The sequence below is a fragment of the Sinohyriopsis cumingii genome, chromosome 9 (genome assembly GCF_028554795.1).
Source record: "Sinohyriopsis cumingii isolate HCF-2022 chromosome 9, ASM2855479v2, whole genome shotgun sequence".
NCBI lineage: Eukaryota > Metazoa > Mollusca > Bivalvia > Unionida > Unionidae > Sinohyriopsis > Sinohyriopsis cumingii.
The window spans coordinates 118,462,469-118,482,615 of NC_142969.1; the positions used below are offsets into that span (position 1 = coordinate 118,462,469).

The 20,147-nt window shown below is 33.6% G+C and overlaps 1 protein-coding gene across 2 annotated transcripts in view; it reads left to right on the forward strand.

The window, feature by feature from the left end:
- Positions 1–15,979, forward strand: part of LOC149792545 (uncharacterized) — a 45,454-nt gene extending 29,475 nt beyond the window's left edge. Inside the window, exons 2-5 of one of the 2 annotated variants that reach the window (XM_089971195.1) lie at positions 7,557–7,713; positions 8,795–8,859; positions 12,581–12,707; positions 15,432–15,979. In XM_089971195.1, the coding sequence (XP_089827321.1) occupies positions 7,557–7,713; positions 8,795–8,859; positions 12,581–12,707; positions 15,432–15,780 (698 nt within the window). In that variant the 3' untranslated portion in view covers positions 15,781–15,979. Of the gene's footprint in view, positions 1–7,556; positions 7,714–8,737; positions 8,860–12,580; positions 12,708–15,431 lie in introns of both variants that reach the window. The other variant, XM_089971194.1, reaches the window with a different exon arrangement.
- Positions 15,980–20,147: the final 4,168 nt, after the last annotated feature.

Sequence of the window (20,147 nt, forward strand, 5' to 3'; positions counted from 1 at the left end):
CAAAAGCTTATATATTAGCAGTGGCGTCACTAGGGTTGGTGTCACCCAGTTTGGTAACTCATGGTGTCACCCCCATGGACCCTCTTCCTGCTCAACAATTCATGAATTTTATAGAAAGTCATGTGCAGTAACTCATGGTGTCAACCCCATCGTCCCCCTTCCTGCACACAAATTCAAAAATTGTATAGAAAGTCATGTGCGGTAACTCATGGTGCCACACCCATGGACCTCCTTCCTGCACAAAACGTTCAAAATTTTTATAGACAGTCCTTTTCGTGTCACCCCGTCTGATGGTGTCTCCCACAGAGGTCCGCACGACCCGCACCCTCCTTGTGACGCCATTGGAAATTAGCCTTTTTGCACATAATAAAGGATGCAGTAGTAGCAAAATGAAACTTTGATCTTTAAAACAACAGATGACTTTTATGCTTAACCCAAAGCATGCTAGAAAGAATTAAAGCTTCGCTAATACGTCGAAAAGAATTTAAACGAATGAATAAAATAACTGTATCAGATTCATAGCTAAAAGGTTTAGAGATTCATTTAAGAGAAATTTATATGAATACAAATTATTATGTAGTAAATATCAAGATATCTATTAATTTTTCAATGACATTAAACCATATTTGAAGATTGGAGACATTGGTTCTGTTAAAGTTCAGCTTGCCTTGTCTATCAGACTTAAGAAGAGACTTACACAAGAGAGAGAGAGAGAGAGAGAGAGAGAGAGAGAGAGAGAGAGGGAGATGTATATCTTGATCTTTCTCTAAAGGTGTATAAGGTAGTTGAAGACCAGTTAGGGTAAAGAAGACAGACATGTTTACACTGATTCTTTTTGATTGAATGGAAAGGTACCGTTATGTTGGCATACTTGATTTATCAAGAAGAGTGGAATAACAAAGCATCATGGTCAGGAATTATCTGCAGACATGTATTGTTCTTTACATGCACCAGAGAGGTCATCGGGTCATCAGGTCACCATGCAACAGTGTAGACAACGTGATAGACATAATACCTTAATAGGTGGCAATGCTCAAATTCAAAAACTATCAAAATCGATTGAAGGCTTCATGTGTTGTTTATGTTGGTTTTTTTCTGGTTAAAAAAGACGAAAGCATGTATCAACATCACCAGAATCATTAATACATTAATCTGTTCCTGCAAACGACAATAAAAACAGATAGGCTCGTCCTTTTGTTTTTAGATTAAATCAACTCAATTATTTCAGACCCATACTTTACAAGATTACTGATTGTATTCAGGTGTTTTACAACCGTTTGGATAGGATAGCAAGATTTACGTTTAGTAAGTTTCGAACTGAAAATGCCAAACATGTGTGGCATTCAAAGGTGAACATAAAATAAAGTTAAATCAACAGGTACATGCCATATGTGTCGGCTATACGTCTTAAAATAAAGTTAGAGAACATGTAAATAAAGAAACCCTGATTATTGAAATTCTATTTTAAATTTCAGATTCCCAAAATATCTTTCACTGCATTGAACCCTTGTCTGCAGCAGCAGTCATCTGTTTATCAAGATGTTGAAAAAACGATCCATACAATGAGATTAAAATCGTATCCAATAAGGACGATAAAGTGTATTTCATTCAAGATGGACTTGGAAGTCGATAGGCTTATCGTTCTAAAGGGATGAGACTCATCCTCCCTGAGAGAAAAAGATTTTAAGGAAATAAAGGATCTTTGTAATTTTGTCGTTAGCATTTTGGATTCATGGAAAAAATGTCTTGGAAGCTCGAAACAGATATCGAGGATGTCAAGTTTACTGAAACAATCAAACAATTTGGCGACAATGAGACAAACATAACTGAGGGAAAACATATACTCGTATGAATACATGGATAATTTCGATAAATTAAATGAAACAGATATAAATTGTTTTCTATATATTTAACTGAGGGTAGGTGTGTATGTGTTTACCCTAATGTCATGCAGGGTATATATGTTTACTTGGTTTTGAGTTCTATATCGATTCACGTTGTTTTCGAATTATATTTTATGTTCCTGGTATTTATATTTCGCATATTTGAGAAATCTTTAGTGAAGCCAACATGATTTCACAATGTCATCGAAAGTGGAGAACTTTATTTTATATCTTACCCAGGAAGGGTTAGAGTCCTTAAAAAAGAAGAATCGCTTCAGCATGTCAGACAATATGATCTTTCGGAAGAGAAGCTTCGTTAATGAAGCAAGAAAAATATGTTCGTCTAATATTTGGTGAAAAAGAGTTTGACTTTTTAAAAAAAGAATGATTCTTTGGTGTGATCAGTAAGTCTCTATTTGACCCAGAAATGAACTTACAAGAAATGAAATTTAAAAAACTGGATGCAAATAGAGTTAAGAAAGCTTCAGCTTGAGAAAGAGGAACCAGAAATACAGCTTCAGAAATAAGAGAGGCAAATGCAATTTGCAAAGAGGAAAGATATTTTTCATGACCTATATATCATTTGGCTAACTCTGTTAAATTATTCTTTTTCTGAACGCTAAAAGTGTCTTAGCTTTATTTGTGATCTTGCAGTTCAGGTCAGTAGCTTTTGTGTTGAATACATCATTAGCTTTTGGATAGCTTTGTTCAGATCTCTCTATATCTGTTCAAGTTCAGTTATAAAGTGACATGATTTTCCAATAAACATTTACAATGTTTCTTCTGCTCACTTCAACCTGCTTCTGAAGTTATGTGATTGTGCAAGACATTTCGTAGCCATTCTTTACGACAACAGTTGATTTATCACCAAGTTGCCTCCTAGAAGTCTTCATTTTTTATAAAAACAATTGTTCTCATGTATTGTACTAAGCATTTAGTTTAAAACTGTCCTCATTACAATTCCAAATACATCAGTTAGTTCCTCAGTTCCAGTTCCAAATAGACTGGACACATTCACCTTTAATTATTGACCCGGTTTTGTATTATTTCGGATCTCTGTTTGTCTCAATACTTGAAAGTTTACAAAGGCCTCTGAGAGATTTCTTTACAATCTTGGCCTTTATTTAACATGGAAAGTATAGCTTACATGCATGCAATGGAAATCAATTACTCTTCCTGCTTCATCGCTGATGTTGACACTAAATCTTTTTAATTGTACCCCATGCGAATGTTTGTGATAACTATTTACATTGCATAAAGCAGCAAAGTCAACGTGACACACAATTCAAAGACTAAAGTGAATAAGGAGAATAGCCATTACTGTAATTTGTGATGCCGTGTTTGATTTAGTCTGAAATATATATCGATTAACGGTTTCAAAAACCTACAAACTCCGTGTCTGGTTGATTTGTACAAGGCTTTGGCTATTAATCCTGACAATTTAACATTGGTGCTGATTAAGTATACTTTGTAATTGGTACTCAGATTTATTTTAACTTTCGAGTCATGTTTCAAACATTCCTTTCTACCACTTGTGATCTTGTGGTCACTCCCTCTTTGGCTGTATTCGTGTACCTGTCAAGATTGTATAAACTATCATGATAAAAACAGCAAATGCATCATTCTTACCCATGACGTAGTAGAAATGACTGATCGTTAGTTCAGCTCAAACATTGTCTCACAGAATAAGGCAAGAATAACTTGGTTTCGCCTTAGAACGATTTGATCATTTTTGTTAGGTTAGCGACCGAACTAGCATGTATCTCGTCGTAGATCGCTTGCGGTAAGAGACACTAATAGCGCGGTATGCGCGGATATTTTACCCTTACTAATACTCACTCTCCTGTAGACTTAAGACAAGTGTTTTTCTACCTGACACACTGGTCCTTTGGATCTTGTCAGGGAGTGAATGTTCTCCATTTTTGTTCTACAGCCATAGGGCTGCCTGTACGTATGTCTATACGTATGTATGTGTGCATGGTGGATCCATGAAGACTGAGTGTGACCAATACATGTGGGCCAACCCAGTTCAGGAGAACTGTATGCTGTATGTAGGTATATGTGTGCGGGTAAATCAGGCTGTCTGTCTGATCGTGTGTGTGTCTGTATGAACAGAGATCATGATGTAACCATCAAGGCCATACAATGATAAAGCCGCTAATATGTAAACTTGTGCGCATGGTGGATCCATGAAGAGTATGTGCGGCTGATACAAGAGTGGGCCAACCCAAGAATTCGGGAGAACTGTGTGGTTTGTCAGTGGACACATTTGCAAGTTTTTACAAGTATGTATGAATCATACGGCTGTACAAATGACCAAATCATACGTTTGTTTCAATTGATTGCTATTTCAAATGAGTACAATTGAGTCATTTTGATTACATGAGATTTTTTGAATCTTATTTTCATTCCATGAGATTATTTGAATCTTGTTTACATTCCATGAGATTATTTGAATCTTGTTTACATTCCATGAGATTAGTTGAATCGCATTTTCATTCCATGAGATTATTTGAATCGCATTTTCATTCCACGAGATTACTTGAATCTCACTTTCATTACGTGAGATTATATGAATCATACCGTCATGCATTTGAATATATGAATCGTTTTTTTTTGTTTTCCTATTTATGAATGTTTGGATAAAGTAATTGAATGAAACTATGTTTAGAGCGTGAAACAGCTGCTTGATATAATTTCCGACTATGCGAAAAGGTGGAGATTAAGATATAATGCAGATAAAAGTTGCACCATCTTGTTTACTAACAAAAGAACGACTGGTATACCTTCTTTTATGTTCGACAAATCTCCAATTCCGGCAGTCAAAAGTAAGAAGTATGCCGGCATACCTCTAAAATACAACTTAAAACCAAACGACGCGATAAAGGAAGCATGTGATAAAGGCAAACACTTGTTAAACTCTTTATATTTTATTGGTATCAGAGATGGAGGAATGAACCCTCTAACAAGTCTGAAGATTTGGAAAAGAATTATTCTACCCTCGGTCCTATATGGATGTGAACTATGGTCAGGTATCACAAACTCAAATATAGAAGAACTTGAGTTATGCCAGAGATATGCAGCGCGACGTATGCAAGCTTTCGATAAATATTCGCCTACGGAGGCAACGAGTAGTACCTTAGGACTCTGGTCAATGGAAGCATACATAGATAGGATGAAATTGCTCTTTTTCAACCGATTGTGTAAGGGCGATTGGACTTTTATCTGGAAAAAGATTTTCATTATGCGCCTATGTCAGTATCTGAACAACCCGCTAAAACAGACGGGATTTATACCTGATATTGACAAAATAACTAAGAAATATGGTACGGGAAGTGTTCTTTTAGACTATGCAGAAAGAGTACAAACTGAAGAAAAACTCATCTGGAATCGACATATTATTGATATTATCCAAAACCATGAAGAAACTACCTGGAGAGCAAATATGGAACTAAGGAATGATTTAATTCACTTCAGAAACATTCATTTGGACTTAAAACCAAGTAATATATGGTTTCTTGGGAGTAAATTTCCATCCATGTTATGGCCTGTCTCTGAAGTAATGAAACTATATATCATGCCTGTTGGTAAAGTTATGGTATGCAAACTCTGTGGAAAAGAGACTGACGACAGAGCGAAACATCTTATTTTAGGTTGCGAAATGCTGCTTGAGGAACGAAACGTTTTCTTTGAGAGAGTGATTGACTCTTTAGAAGTGAGAGACGGGGTTAACTTATTCAACCAAGAAGACGATATATTGTTGGAGACACTTCTTGGAAGCAGGGTTGACTGCATGTCGTCTATTGACGATGACGTATCAGATACGCTCATGTTGATGACCGCAAACAGCATAGCTTCATTCTACAATAAAATGTGTGCCCTACTATCAACTAACATGCCCTAACATGATATTAAAAGTAAGTAGTAAATTAACATTAAATATAAACAATTAAAGGCCAAAGTCTTCTTGTCAAATCCGCAAATTTCGTAGTATGACAGCTGTTTGTGTGTGTGTTTATGTATTTGTTTATGTATTTGTTTATGTTTATTTCCAAGAGATTTCTATATGGTTTTCTGTATTTATATATCTCATTTTGTAAACACATTAGTTGGCGATGTATATATCATGCTTGCGTTCTCGTCTATGATGTGTCTCATAATCCTATGATACGTATAATATGTATCTTAGCAACCTGATATACTCTTTGTTGTAGAGGTAACTAAGTCATTTAGACAGTCAGTCATAAATAAATGCATGCACGCACGCATACGCGCAAACAAGTATATATATGCATAAATACATGCGTCATATAAAGAAAAAAAAACAACATATAGAATTACACTGTTAAAACTTTTTCATTTCATTTTCGTTACTATCTCGAACTTAATGTTAAGCACATAACACTATAGACGTATTAACTTTTCGAAATATTATCATCATCAAGCAACTGTTAAAAGATTAGTGCCTTGCTCCGCCAAATGACTGCAGATTTGCATAATTGCAGGCAGTGAGATATTTCGTTTTGTCAATACGGTAGCTGACATAGTATTACTATTGTATTTTTGTCAATTTTCTGTTTTATTTTATGATCTTGTATTATCATGAATTTGTTTATTCTGATGTAATCTCTTTTTAAAGAGGAAATAAAGTCAGTCAGTCAGTCAGTCAGTCATGCATGCATGCATGCATACATACATACATACATACATACATTTCGAAGTTTAAAACATTGTCTCGTACACAACTTAAAAATCGAACCATATGCAACAGTAAAAGTAAGATTCAACAGCTTTACGAAATTTACTGTAGTCTAGAAAGCTTATCTTGTCAATTTATGAAATTTCTTATCCACAGTCTTGATTTTTGTTAATGTTTAATTGAACCTTGGTCAGCAAAAAGTCTTTTGGATCAGCTAAATCCATTGTTCGAGCTGTAAAATATCATGTTCGATACACTAGATGCCTTGCTAGATGCGCTGAATGCCTTGTTTGACCTAAACAAATGACTTGTTTGATTTAAAAAATGCCTTGTTTAATCTAAACCATATTTGATCTGCGAAAGGTTTTGTATTTTGTGCAAAATTACTTGCTCAATCTCCTAAATTAACTCTGACTTCATGATTCATATTCACGAGTGTTTATTTGTGGCGTTAAAATTTTACAGGATATCTACAACGTCACTCTGAAAAGGTTTAAACTAAAGCTTTGAAATAGATTCTGTTGAAAGTTTGATGGATCGAATACACTTTTAAAGTTGGTTTCTTTTTGCAGCGATATTTAGTAACTAGCATATGAAGTTTTAGATTAAACACGGTATATTAGATCAACGTAAAAACAGAACTTAAAAAAATAGTAGTTTAAAATATACACCTTTCTCCTAAGTTAGATTCCAATCTATGCTGATTGAGTAGAATCTCCGCCATTGCTGTGGCAGAACATTTTTTAAACTTTAAATGGACAAACTTTTTAGCAATATATATCAATTTTCTTACTGATTTGTCACATGGCTACTATATGACAGAGCTTTTCATTTGTTACGAAATAGAAACACACACACACACACACACACACACACACACACACACACACATAAAGCGATACCTGTAAGACAATAAATATTTATAATTTTGCAAAGAAGAAAAACTATCCAGCATACTAATTTTCTATTTATAGTTCTATTTCTCCGCGTAATTCACGGCCAGTGTTCAGAAGTACACAGACAATCCTGTACGCGACCCGTGGTTCAGTTGAATAATCACAGCAGCCAAATCCCACCCTCTATCCGCTACATACAAGACTACAACCAGACGGCACTCGTGCATATATGCAGGTACATTAATAAAATTCTCTTTGGAAATGGTTGTATTTAGACATTAACTAAGGCCGAGAGACCTTTTATATGTTCAAACAGTTCATAAATAGATTTAGCCCATAAGGGGTATCAAACCGAGTGCAAATATATATATATTGGGTTTTTCCTTTTGGTGCATGACTGTCGATTACAGTGAGCTATAATTAGGGGTTGACAAGCTTTCAAAATAATCTTAATAATGAACATACTTAAAAGTTCGGAGGAATTCCCCTTGGATGATTAAGTCATGTATTTTCTGTTCCGACGTGTAGTATTGTGAACTATTTCACATGGGAGGTATTGAGACATAGATCGAATAGGAAATATTATTTCGTAGAACAGTTGGGTGTATATAATGACAATGAGTTGGACAGTTAAATCATTCCTATTTCCTGTGATCTTATTTTAATATCAATCTGTAGATATGTTTAAAGCTGTATTATGATGTACTTAGGGTTTGTTTCTTGCATTTAATTCGTAATACTGTAATTGCCTTTGAAGTTTTCATTTCATTACTTAGCGAATGACAGGTCTTATAAAAACAACGTTTCATAAAACATGCAGGTTTTTCTGTTACATAGTTTAGGACCGTAGAGTCGTAACAATAATGAAGAGAAAGTTATAAAGTAAACAACTTGTTTCCTTTCGTTTTGCCTGTATGCACGATCGTGATCTCGCTAATAGAAAAGATCAAAGAAAATACAGTGAGGTATCTTTCCTCAAATCTGACGAATTCCTCATCTTTTGGGGACAAATGATGTCTAGAGAAATAAAACATATCAACAACTAAAAGACTTACATACTTTTGATTTTCCTAGGTATAAATCTGAAAAGAGAAACAGAGTACCTTCAATATAGTCAAGAGTATCAATGAGATAGTATATAAGTATGTGTAAGCACTTTAACATCGATTTTCTACGGCGGCCATTAACACAGGCAGATATTAACTGCAGTATATGCTGGAAATAATAGTTTTATTGCTTCATGTACTCTATCTTTTCAGCTTGTATATCGAGTATATAAACTGCTCAAAGCCTTTCATTCATTCCTGTGCAAACAGTTCCCTTTCAGAGATGAAAATGTTGGACTCTATTCTAGGACTTCTGTGTGCTGACTTAATTGAGGGTAAGATGTTTTGTCATCATTCACGATATCCCACAAATAAATATCGGCAAACAGACAGACATTCAAATCAACCAAGGAATAGACAGACAGACAAATAATAGATAGATAGATAGATAGATAGATAGATAGATAGATAGATGGATAGATAGATAGATAGCTAAAATGTAGATAGATAGATAGATAAATAGATAGATAGATAAAAATGTAGATAGATAGATATATAGATAGATAGCTAGCTAAAAATGTAGATAGATAGATAGATAGAAAATTTTCTTGTGGTCTATATGAAGAGACTAAATTTTTAAAGAGAAAATTACATTTGAAAAATGATTGTCTAAATATACAACAATAATAATGTTACTCTCGGTGACATATTCCAAAAACAATGTTGTTCTTTTCTAAATCAAAAAGACTTGGATGTGGCAGCGATGCTTCAGTATTTGTAGTAAACAATATCACAATATCATTAAATATTCTCACACTCAGAATAAGCCAAATTCTAATGTCTGATCGGTCCGTGCTATGAGTTTTTATCCAGTGCGACATCATACGGTCCTACTATTTCTATAGGTTCTCAAACTCACTTTCAAATCACTAATCTCACATCTAATTGGTCAGTTTGAATTTAGGTCAAAGTATGTGTATGAGAATGGTTTTTATGCTCTCGAAGGAAAATTGTATTGTGTGGTCAGGAGAGAGAGAGAGAGAGAGAGAGAGAGAGAGAGAGAGAGATTGCTTTGTTTTGACTTACATCAGTGTCACCCTCAAATGCATTTCACTAATGCATATATCTGCCCAATAATCGATAATTGAATTTGGAAAATTAAGCAGCATTATTCGATACAAAGGGGAAGATTTCAGCAAATCAAAAGACATCTAGCTACATATTGATGCATAAAATAACTAGACACAACATAAAATAACTAGACACATTATAAAATAACTAGACACAACATAAAAATAAAAAGCCAACATAGATTCCGCCTTTGAATGATATAGAAGAACAAAGATTTTACGTCAATTATATGTATTTTAAGACCTTGTACATAAAATTCACAAAATTCGACTCCTATCACTTCACAGATGTCAGTATTAAATAGTATGAAGTCAAATACTAATTTGCGCAGACTAGAACAATGCACATTTTAAAATATTATAATTTGATTGAAATTTAGAATGTGCACGTACGTTTAAAATAATAAGATTTAATCGGTCTGCGTGAAGTGCAGAAAAAGTAGATTTGAAAAAGCATTTTCATTTAAATCGATAAAAGAAATTGTATGCATACAAATTTTATTTAGGGGACAAAATATTGTTTTTGAACACACACACACACAGACACACACACACACACACACACACACAGAACCGTAAGTCTGACGAATGCCAGATATGTAATCTCCTTTAATAATAATAATAATAATAATAATAATAATTATTATTATTATTAATTAATTAATACTAATAATAATGAGAATAATAATAATAATTGTTCTTCTTCTTCTTCTTCTTCTTATTATTATTATTATTATTATTAATGAAAATATTCGAATGAACCCTTTGTGGGCGATGTTCATATCTAATGGTTAAGATTAAAGCTAATGATAATCTAAAGAACTACATCTAACTTATTGGACTTTATAGAATATTTCGATTAAACCTCACCCACCTACTCAAATTAGACGACAATGTATCGTGCCAGATTCTAATAACACGCTGAAAGATCAAGTTTACTGTGTCTGGTTTAATGATCTTATAGTCTTGTTTGACCAATCGCTAACGTCCGCTTACAAACACCCATTTCACCTTGACCTTGTATCGACTGGTGCTACATCACACTGCAATTATCGTTCATTCTGAGCAAATGTAGCTATAACTATCAAATATTGGGATGACTTGAAAGGGAAACGCCTTCAGCACATTTATACCTAACGTTTAATTGATCTTTTTGATACAGACCCTAGTGTTCCATTCTGGTACATTCCGTTCCCATGCTATATTTGAACTTTCAGCTTTGTTAAAACGTTCCAACATCCTATGTCGTTTCAAATTCATAACACATTGTCATTACTTTATTCATATTCTTTGAAGCGGTAATATTTATTTAAATGTCTTTTTGTGAATCGATCATGATGCGTCCAATATTTCCTTACCCATAAAAACCACAATTCAGTTGCAGTGGATTTTTCCCCCTTTTTGGTTGTTTTAAGATATATTTCACACATTCATTACACATTTCCAGTATGTATCGATCAATAAGTCTCAAATCGCAAGCAGTTGGGTTTTAAAGGACTTAAATAATAGCTTAATAGCTGACGATAAATTTAGTACACGAAGAACATGGTCTATCTTTGACAAATGATGACACAAATGTCCGATTCTGCAAAGGAAAGTTTAGTTCATGGTTGATACAAACTCTCTGCAAAAGTTAACTCGTTTCAACATTTAATTTTAATGTCTCGAAAGTTAGTGCCAGCATTGCGAAATTTCACTTAATATTGCAAAACTTCAATGTGGTGTTTCGACATTTTGATTTAGTATCGGGAAATTTGAATATTTTAACACGAAGGTTCATTATATTCAGACATTATTTCGAGATACTGTCTCTTGGTATCTTGGATAAAACTATGGATGTGTCATAGTCACAATGATTATGTCCAACAACTTCGAAAGTCACTAGATGAAACGAATTCAATTAAACTGATTCACTTTTAACTTTCATTTTCGTGATGCTAAGTCAAATTGTCGAGATATTAGCTCCAATGTTCAATTTTAACCATAATTTTGAAGATTCTTACTCAGAATATGAAGATAGAATGTCCAAGGCTGCTTTTTATGTTAACTAAAATATCGAATTTGTATCATAATATTTCGAGATAATATGTCGACATTTCGAGATACTGAGTTCGATTTAGAATTAATCTACTTGGTGCTTATACTCTTGCGTAATTGTTTAAAATCCTTTCTACCCTGGTTATTATAAGATTATAGAGATGGTGCTCGTTGTATGTGAAGTTTTGTCGTCAAATAGGTTATTTCTTTACTAAAGCTTTCATACTGAACATTGATTTAATCAAAAGGACTAGGTGGGTACCTTAATAACATATCAATGTCCAATGTGGGTGCCTTAATAACATATCAATGGCCAATGTGGATACCTTAATAACATATCAATGTCCGATGTGGGTGCCTTAATAACATATCAATGTCCAATGTAGATACCTTAATAACATATCAATATCCAATGTGGGTACCTTAATAACATATCAATGTCCAATGTGGATACCTTAATAACATATCAATCTCCAATGTGGGTACCTTAATAACATATCAATGTCCAATGTGGGTACCTTAATAACATATCAATGTCCAATGTGGATACCTTAATAACATATCAATGTCCAATGTGGGTACCTTAATAACATATCAATGTCCAATGTGGGTACCTTAATAACATATCAATGTCCGATGTGGGTACCTTAATAACATATCAATGTCCAATGTGGATACCTTAATAATATATTAATGTCCAATGTGAGTACCTTAATAACATATCAATGTCCAATGTGGGTACCTTAATAATATAACGTCCAGGTTGTTGACAGGCAAATGGAATACATCCAAGATCGGCAGAGTATATTTTTGGAAAATTAAAGCCGATTGGACTGAAATATAGATATGTAACGTTACTCAAACTTTTTTCCTCTTCCTCGTCTTCCAGCATATCTAGAACACATAACTTGCTACCAAAGAAGACAACAATCCTATGCTAATTGTCAGCAGAAGGTGGAACAAAAGTTCAAGGCCGGCAAAAGTCGCCAGCTAGATGATTCCGACCTAGTATGTAGGTAAGTGATGAAAAAATGCTCCCACGTGGCGTTTCAATTTTCCGATAGCTCATGTCTCCTTGCCGCTTTATTATAATATATATATATATATATATATATATATATATATATATATATATATATATATATATATATATATATATATATATATATATATATATATATATATATATATATATATGTGTGTGTGTGTGTGTGTGTATGTATATGCTCTGAAATATTGCGTAAAACCCGAGACAAGAACTACAAAAAAAATTGTAACAAAAATAAAACTAAGGGCACTTGTCAGTTTCTAGCCGGTAAGGGGTGGGGGTGGGAGGTATACCTCTAACATGGAGTCCGCCCTATATATAAGCGTGGTTTAAAATATAACTTGTAAAAGTACACAAACTCACTTTTGTTCACAGAAGAATGTGGACATAAACCGGTCCTCCAACTGACAGAACTTTAAACAACCACAGCGTTTTTACGTCGTATAATAGCTCAAAGGAACCACTGAGTAATGCTTCTTATGTGATGCAACTCTGACTCTAAATTGCTTGTATCTTCTGTAGTCTGGTGTTCCAAATCAAATATCCGGTCACAAATACATGACAGCATGGAATTTCTAGTGGTAAAACTGACACAAGTGTTAACATGAATTGTGTACCCTATTCGGTCAAGTTATATGACATCTCACGCATTGGGCATTCTGCGCTTAAAAATAATTTCGTCTTTGCAAAATGTTCTATTTATTCGGAATGATACTTGCTCTTTGGTTAATAGTTTATAAAAAAATCTACCTTTAATGTAAATGGTTGTAGAAATGTGTCTAAGATTGTTTTTTTACGGGCAAAAATTGAAAGGTGCAGCATCTAAGTCAGCAGTAACGAAATTATTCCTACTTTTTTAATATATATATAATAATATAATATAATATAATATAATATAATATAATATAATATAATATAATATACTATAATATAATATAATATAATATAACTTAACTTAACTTAACTTAACTTAACAAAACATAACATAACATAACATAACATAACAGAACAGAACATAACATAACATAACATAACATAACTTTTAACTTAACTTAACTTCTTAACTTCTTAACTTAACTTCTTAACTTCTTAATTTAACTTCTTAACTTAACTTGTTAACTTAACTTAATTTTACTTCTTAACTTAACTTAACTTCTTAACTTAACTTAACTTCTTAACTTAACTTCTTAACTTAACTTAACTTCTTAGCTTAACTTAACTTAACTTCTTAACTTAACTTAACTTAACTCTTAACTTAACTTCTTAACTTAACTTAACAACTTAGTCAAACGTTTTGTATTTAAAAATAATAATAATGATAAAAATAATAATAATAATAAAAATAATAATAATAAAAATAATAATAAGGACTTTGTATAGCGCTTAATCTTTAGAAGCTCTAAGCGCTTTACAACGTTAAACAACACCTATAAGATAAAAAACATATATAATGGTATGATTACAAAAACAAACACCATGAAATTAGAAAACATAAAAAAACATGCTGAGAATATTTAAGGTAGGAAACATTATTAGATCTTTAAGTTTGTTCTTGCTGTCGAAGTAAGTGAGTTTTGAGAGCACTCTTGAATGGGATCACTGTGTCTTTGTGTCTAAGTTCAGTCGGCAATTCATTCCAAGTTGCTGGGCCCTGGTATGCAAAAGAACGCTGTCCATATGACTTTGTTTTCAAACTGCAAGTAATAATAATAATACTAATGAGGACTTTGTATAGCGCCTAATCTTTAGAAGCTCTAAGCGCTTTACAACATTATACAACACCTATAAGATAAAAAACATATAATGATATGATTACAAAAACAAACACCATGAAATTAGAAAACATTAAAAAACATGCTGAGAATATTTAAGGTAGGAAACATTATTAGGTCTTTAAGTTTGTTCTTGCAGTCGAAATAAGTGCGTTTTGAGAGCCCTCTTGAATGTGGTCACTGTGTCTTTGTGTCTAAGTTCAGTGGGCAATTCATTCTACGTTGCTGGACCCTGGTATGCAAAAGAACGCTGTCCATATGACTTTGTTTTCATACTTGGAATAATGAGTATACGACTGGCAGAAGAGGAGCGTAAGTATCGTCCTGGTGTGTACACATGGGTGAGGTCGAATAGGTATGTTGGACTGGAGTCCGTCAGTGAAACATAGCACAGAGAACAAATTTTGTGTTTGATTCTGAATCGAATGGATAGCAAGTGTAGGGTACAGAGCAGCGGGGAGGTGTGCTGTGATCGTATGATATAATTTAATATATAATAATATAATATAATATATAATAATATAATATATATAACATAATATAATATAATATAATATAATATAATATAATATAATATAATATAATATAATATAATATAATATAATATAATATAATGTAATGTAATGTAATGTACTGTAATGTAATGTAATGTAATGTACTGTAATGTAATGTAATATAACATCCACCAATAAGTCTAATCGTAACTCAAAATTTTTGTTGGTGAGATATGGCCCATGGATACAGATGCAGAACAGTTCCATCAGGCATAATTTCAGGATTTGCATTTAGCTACATTAAAAAAAAAACATTAAAAAGAAAAAAACAACATATTTTTTTTTCAGCCTGACTATCTTTAAGTCTTTATAAGTGTAGTGTACATTACTTTGCCATTTATCCGTTTTATTTCTTCTTTTTGTCAGCACGGCAAAAGACTACGTTCTCTGTGTATACACATCCACGGCGTTAGCTTGTTCTATACCTGCTGCGGACACGTACTTCAAGCTCCTTAATCACTCTCTGACCACTTTATTGGACATGTCCAATTTTAATTGCATTTTACTCCACCCCCTGGACGTTGTGCCATTATATACAACGACGTCCTCAACAACGAGTACATCGATCACAGCAGAGACGAATACGGACATGACAACATTTGGAACTCGTCATTCACAGATTGTTCTGTCTAGAGCGTGCTTAATTGAGGTCAACGAATATGCTGTCATGTTTTCTACCTCATTTGTATTTTTTCTAACGAATACCTTGCAATAATTGCATGATTTCATGTGTACTTATGTGAGTGAGTGAGTTTGTAATTTTTGGACAAGTTATTTTTTAACGTATTTATATTTTTGAGTTATCGTCCACGTATCTTCGCGTTTGCAATATAATTGTCATATGTTTTTCAGCACATAACTATTTTATATGAATGCAAATAAAGTATTGCAAATAAAGTATTAATTTGAAACAAGCGTTTTTCCTTTGTATTTCATGTTTAGCAAGCCTAATTCCATTTTTCCAATGAAAAAAAGGTAACTTGGAAATTCTTATTTTTTTCAAACAGATGACAGACTATCAAATTGAAAGAAAAGAAATAAAGATAAAGCACCCTTAAATTCGACTGGGTTTCAAGACACAGATCTGTGTCTGATTCTAAAGTTTTTGAAATTATGGATGTAACCATCCTCACATGCCAGAGCTATCAACTTGCTAATAATGCAATATATACCCGTCATCATGTGCCATTGTTATCATCCCGTTAATGTGTGTGTGTCTGTGTGTGTGTGTGTGTGTGTGTGTGTGTGTGTGTGTGATTAGGATTTTTAAAGTAGCTTTAACAATCTTTCAGTCATATCGCTACGATGTCTGCAGTGTGGCAGTTTGTAGTGATGTTTAGCATTGGGGCATCATGCCGCAGACATGTAGCATGATGTCCCACCCAGTCACATTATCCTGACACCAGGCCGACCAGTCCTAACACTAACCTTTTAATGCTGAGCGTCTAGCGAGGCAGCTGTTAGTACCATTTTTGTAAGTCTTTGGTATGACTCGGCCGGGATTTGAACCCACGACTTTCCGTTTCCGATGTGGACGCTCTAACCACTAGGCCACTGGACCCATCATCCCGTTAATAGTACTGTATAAACCAGTCATCATGTGCCAGGGTTATCATCGCGTTAATATTACTTCAGTTATCACAACAAAACTTATCAAACAAATTTGATTTTAATTTAAATTCAGGTATTTATATTAGAAAATTAGAAACAAGATATGAAAAAGAATATAAAATTCAAATTGTATTCATATTGCATAATCGTTAGGGGAAAAGGCACATAGTGCTTCGAGTTAAGATTGGACATTAATGACCCGACACAATTGAGTGCTCTTCCTTAAAATTCTATATCCGGTGATCAGCCATTAAGCAGTTCGTCCAGTTGAAAGTCCTATATCCGATGATTAGTCAATGAACAGTTCGCGAAGTTCAAAATTTTATATCCGGTGATTAGTCATTGAGTAGTTCGTCCAGTTCAAAGTCCTATATCCGGTGATTAGTCATTGAGCAGTTCGTCCAGTTCAAAGTCCTATATCCGGTGATTAGTCATTGAGCAGTTCGTCAAGTTCAAAGTCCTATATCCGGTGATTAGTCATTGAGCAGTTCGTCCAGTTCAAAGTCCTATATCCGGTGATTATTCATTGAGCAGTTCGTCCAGTTCAAAGTCATATATCCGGTGATTAGTCAATGAACAGTTCGCGAAGTTCAAAATTTTATATCCGGTGATTAGTCATTGAGCAGTTCGTCCAGTTCAAAGTCCTATATCCGGTGATTAGTCATTGAGCAGTTCGTCCAGTTCAAAGTCCTATATCCGGTGATTAGTCATTGAGCAGTTCGTCAAGTTCAAATTCTAAGATTGATACAATGACATCATGTGACAATTTTTTTTGCAGACGCCATTTCCGTTAATTTGGTAGCAGCCATTATTTTAAAAAATAGTGATAACAATAATGTTAATGTGCATTCATCTTCAACTCATATTTTTTTATATTGTTTCTGGTATAAAATATATGAAAAATATACCATGCAAATTTTTCAAACTAACATATCTATTAGACGATTTTATAGTGGTTATAATGTTTTCCAGGCGGACCTGCAATTAAGGACACTGAAGTGTGTTTGAAAGATTACCCCTATTTGTACAACTAATCATTTATTGTTTTAAATATGTCGAACATTCTGATATCACAAGCAGTCTGATTCGACCATGAAATCAAAAGAATACAGGTTTTGTTTTGACACCGTAATGAATAAGCAATATTTGTATCATCTTACATCAATATTTTGCATGTTTGGAGACAAGAATATTTTGTATTTTACGCACTGAAAACATTTCTGGTAATTTTTGTAAAAATAAATGTATTTTATAGAGAACATCTACAAGAGGAAGAAGAAGAAAATAGGTGTACACATGGAAATAGAAGTTCGAATAACATACATACAGACACGTATTTCCTAAATGTGTAAATAAAGATGTTCCAACAGTATTCCTGTACTTAAGAAGTTTTTACAAGCCCAGTGTATTGTCTATGTGTAAATATTTATGTCATTTCTTATCTGACAGTTATGACTGCCACTGCAATATATGTGATCTACACAGTAGAATCTGTGTAGGATATTAGAGGGTTTTTAAAACAATATGTCAGAATATTAATGCCATTTTACGCCATTTTTCAGCTCTTCATGTTTCTATTTTGTATTACAAAAAAAATGAAAATATTTATTAAATATTCTGAATATTTTAGACATGTCACAATTTTTATGATGGCCTCATGATTTCTATGCGGACTTGCAACGAGAACACTTTTGGTATTCGAAAAGAAAAACTCCTATTAGATTCATCAACAAGTTATTACTTCCGCTATCTCATACCAATCTACGTCCGCTATCGCAAACCAATCTACGTCCGCTATCGCAAACCAATCTACTTTCACTATCTAAGACTGTTGTAATACTACTATATAGGAATAAGAATCTGATGTGAATTTGTTTTAACTATACATGGAACTTGACTATTTGCATGGACAGAGAATGTGGAATACGCTATTTTTATATTTCGCACAAGTCAAAATGTTTATGTTAATTTTGGTTAATAGTTTGGTATACATGCATAATTAGTTCCATTTCTGGTCACTCCATATATTAAATCTAAATTTAAAATGAATGAGAGATACATAATAACAACTGGGAGTTGGGTGGATTTTAAAAAAAATAGTTTTATAATGTGAACATATATTCATTTCCTCAGAATTATTAAAACTTTTACAACACGTAAGGACATTCCATGAAGTCGAAGACAAACCCTTAGGATGGTCAGTTTACGGCCACTGATAGAACTAGGAACGGACATACCGCCCGGCAGCATTTAACCAAGATCATAGAACCTTACCCCAGCATTTCGGAAAAGGATATCACCATATAACAAATATAAACAGTAACAATTTGTATACACATAAAACATCATACATCGCCGACTACACCAATTATGCGAATCGACTCTTTATCTATGAACACGGAGAAAGCCTGAAAGTAGCTTCTCGTGGGTCGGTGGTTCTTCCCGGGGTTTTCCAGGGTTCTTCCTCCACCAATTATACTGGCCGCCATGTATAGCCTATCTTGTGCAGAAAAATGGCGTTAAACCCTACAACAACAACAACAACAACAACAACAACATCTATGAACACGAAATAGACATAATAGAAAATACGAAAAAGCTATGTTATAGCTTAATAAGGACTAATGTTTTTGAAAACCATTAAAATCAAGCAGCTTCGGCTGCCAAAGATAGAGAGAAAGAAGTACAGGAGGGGAAGGTGATGGTCATTCCGCTCCCACTTTGGATGCTGCTGCTCTGAGCCTGACCATCCACAAAATCATCATATGCTAAAAACACTTCTATTCTCCAAGAGAAGTGACTAAGCCTGTTCATAAAGTAGCTACATCTATCCAAGAATTCTGAAAATAAAGGTCGAAAATGGATGGATGCCATTACAAAATTAAGTCAGAGCATGGATGGATGGTACTACGAAATAGTGCATGGAAAGGAATGGATGGGACTACAAAATAAAACCAGAAAGGGGTTCGATGGGATTTCAAAAGAGAAAAGCAAACCGTAAATTACCCTCACCCTTCCACCTCCCGCAAAAAACTAGAATAAAAATCCCAAAACAGTAACCTACATCACACTAATAAAAATAGGTTACACCTTTGATTAAAAAATGTACATGAGTTCATATAATATGATAATAATTCTTTTTTTGACTGCATTGTCCATACATCTAAATCAAAATATAAAATATGACGTATTTTAAACACTGAAGATCAAAGACATCTTATTGCAAATATACAGACACATCTGCAACTGCAAAATGTGTCTGGCATTGATAAAGATAAAAAATTGTGTAAGAGGTTTGAAGAAAGAATAATTTGTTACATTTAGTCCAAGAATTTAAAACGAATATCAGAATTTCACAAAGACTTCAAGACACAGTTCTTTATATTGGATATTCTTGTCATCATTGAAAACAAATTCTTTCTCGTTATTTCTTTAAAACGGAATACATGAACGTTAACAACCATAGGAGAG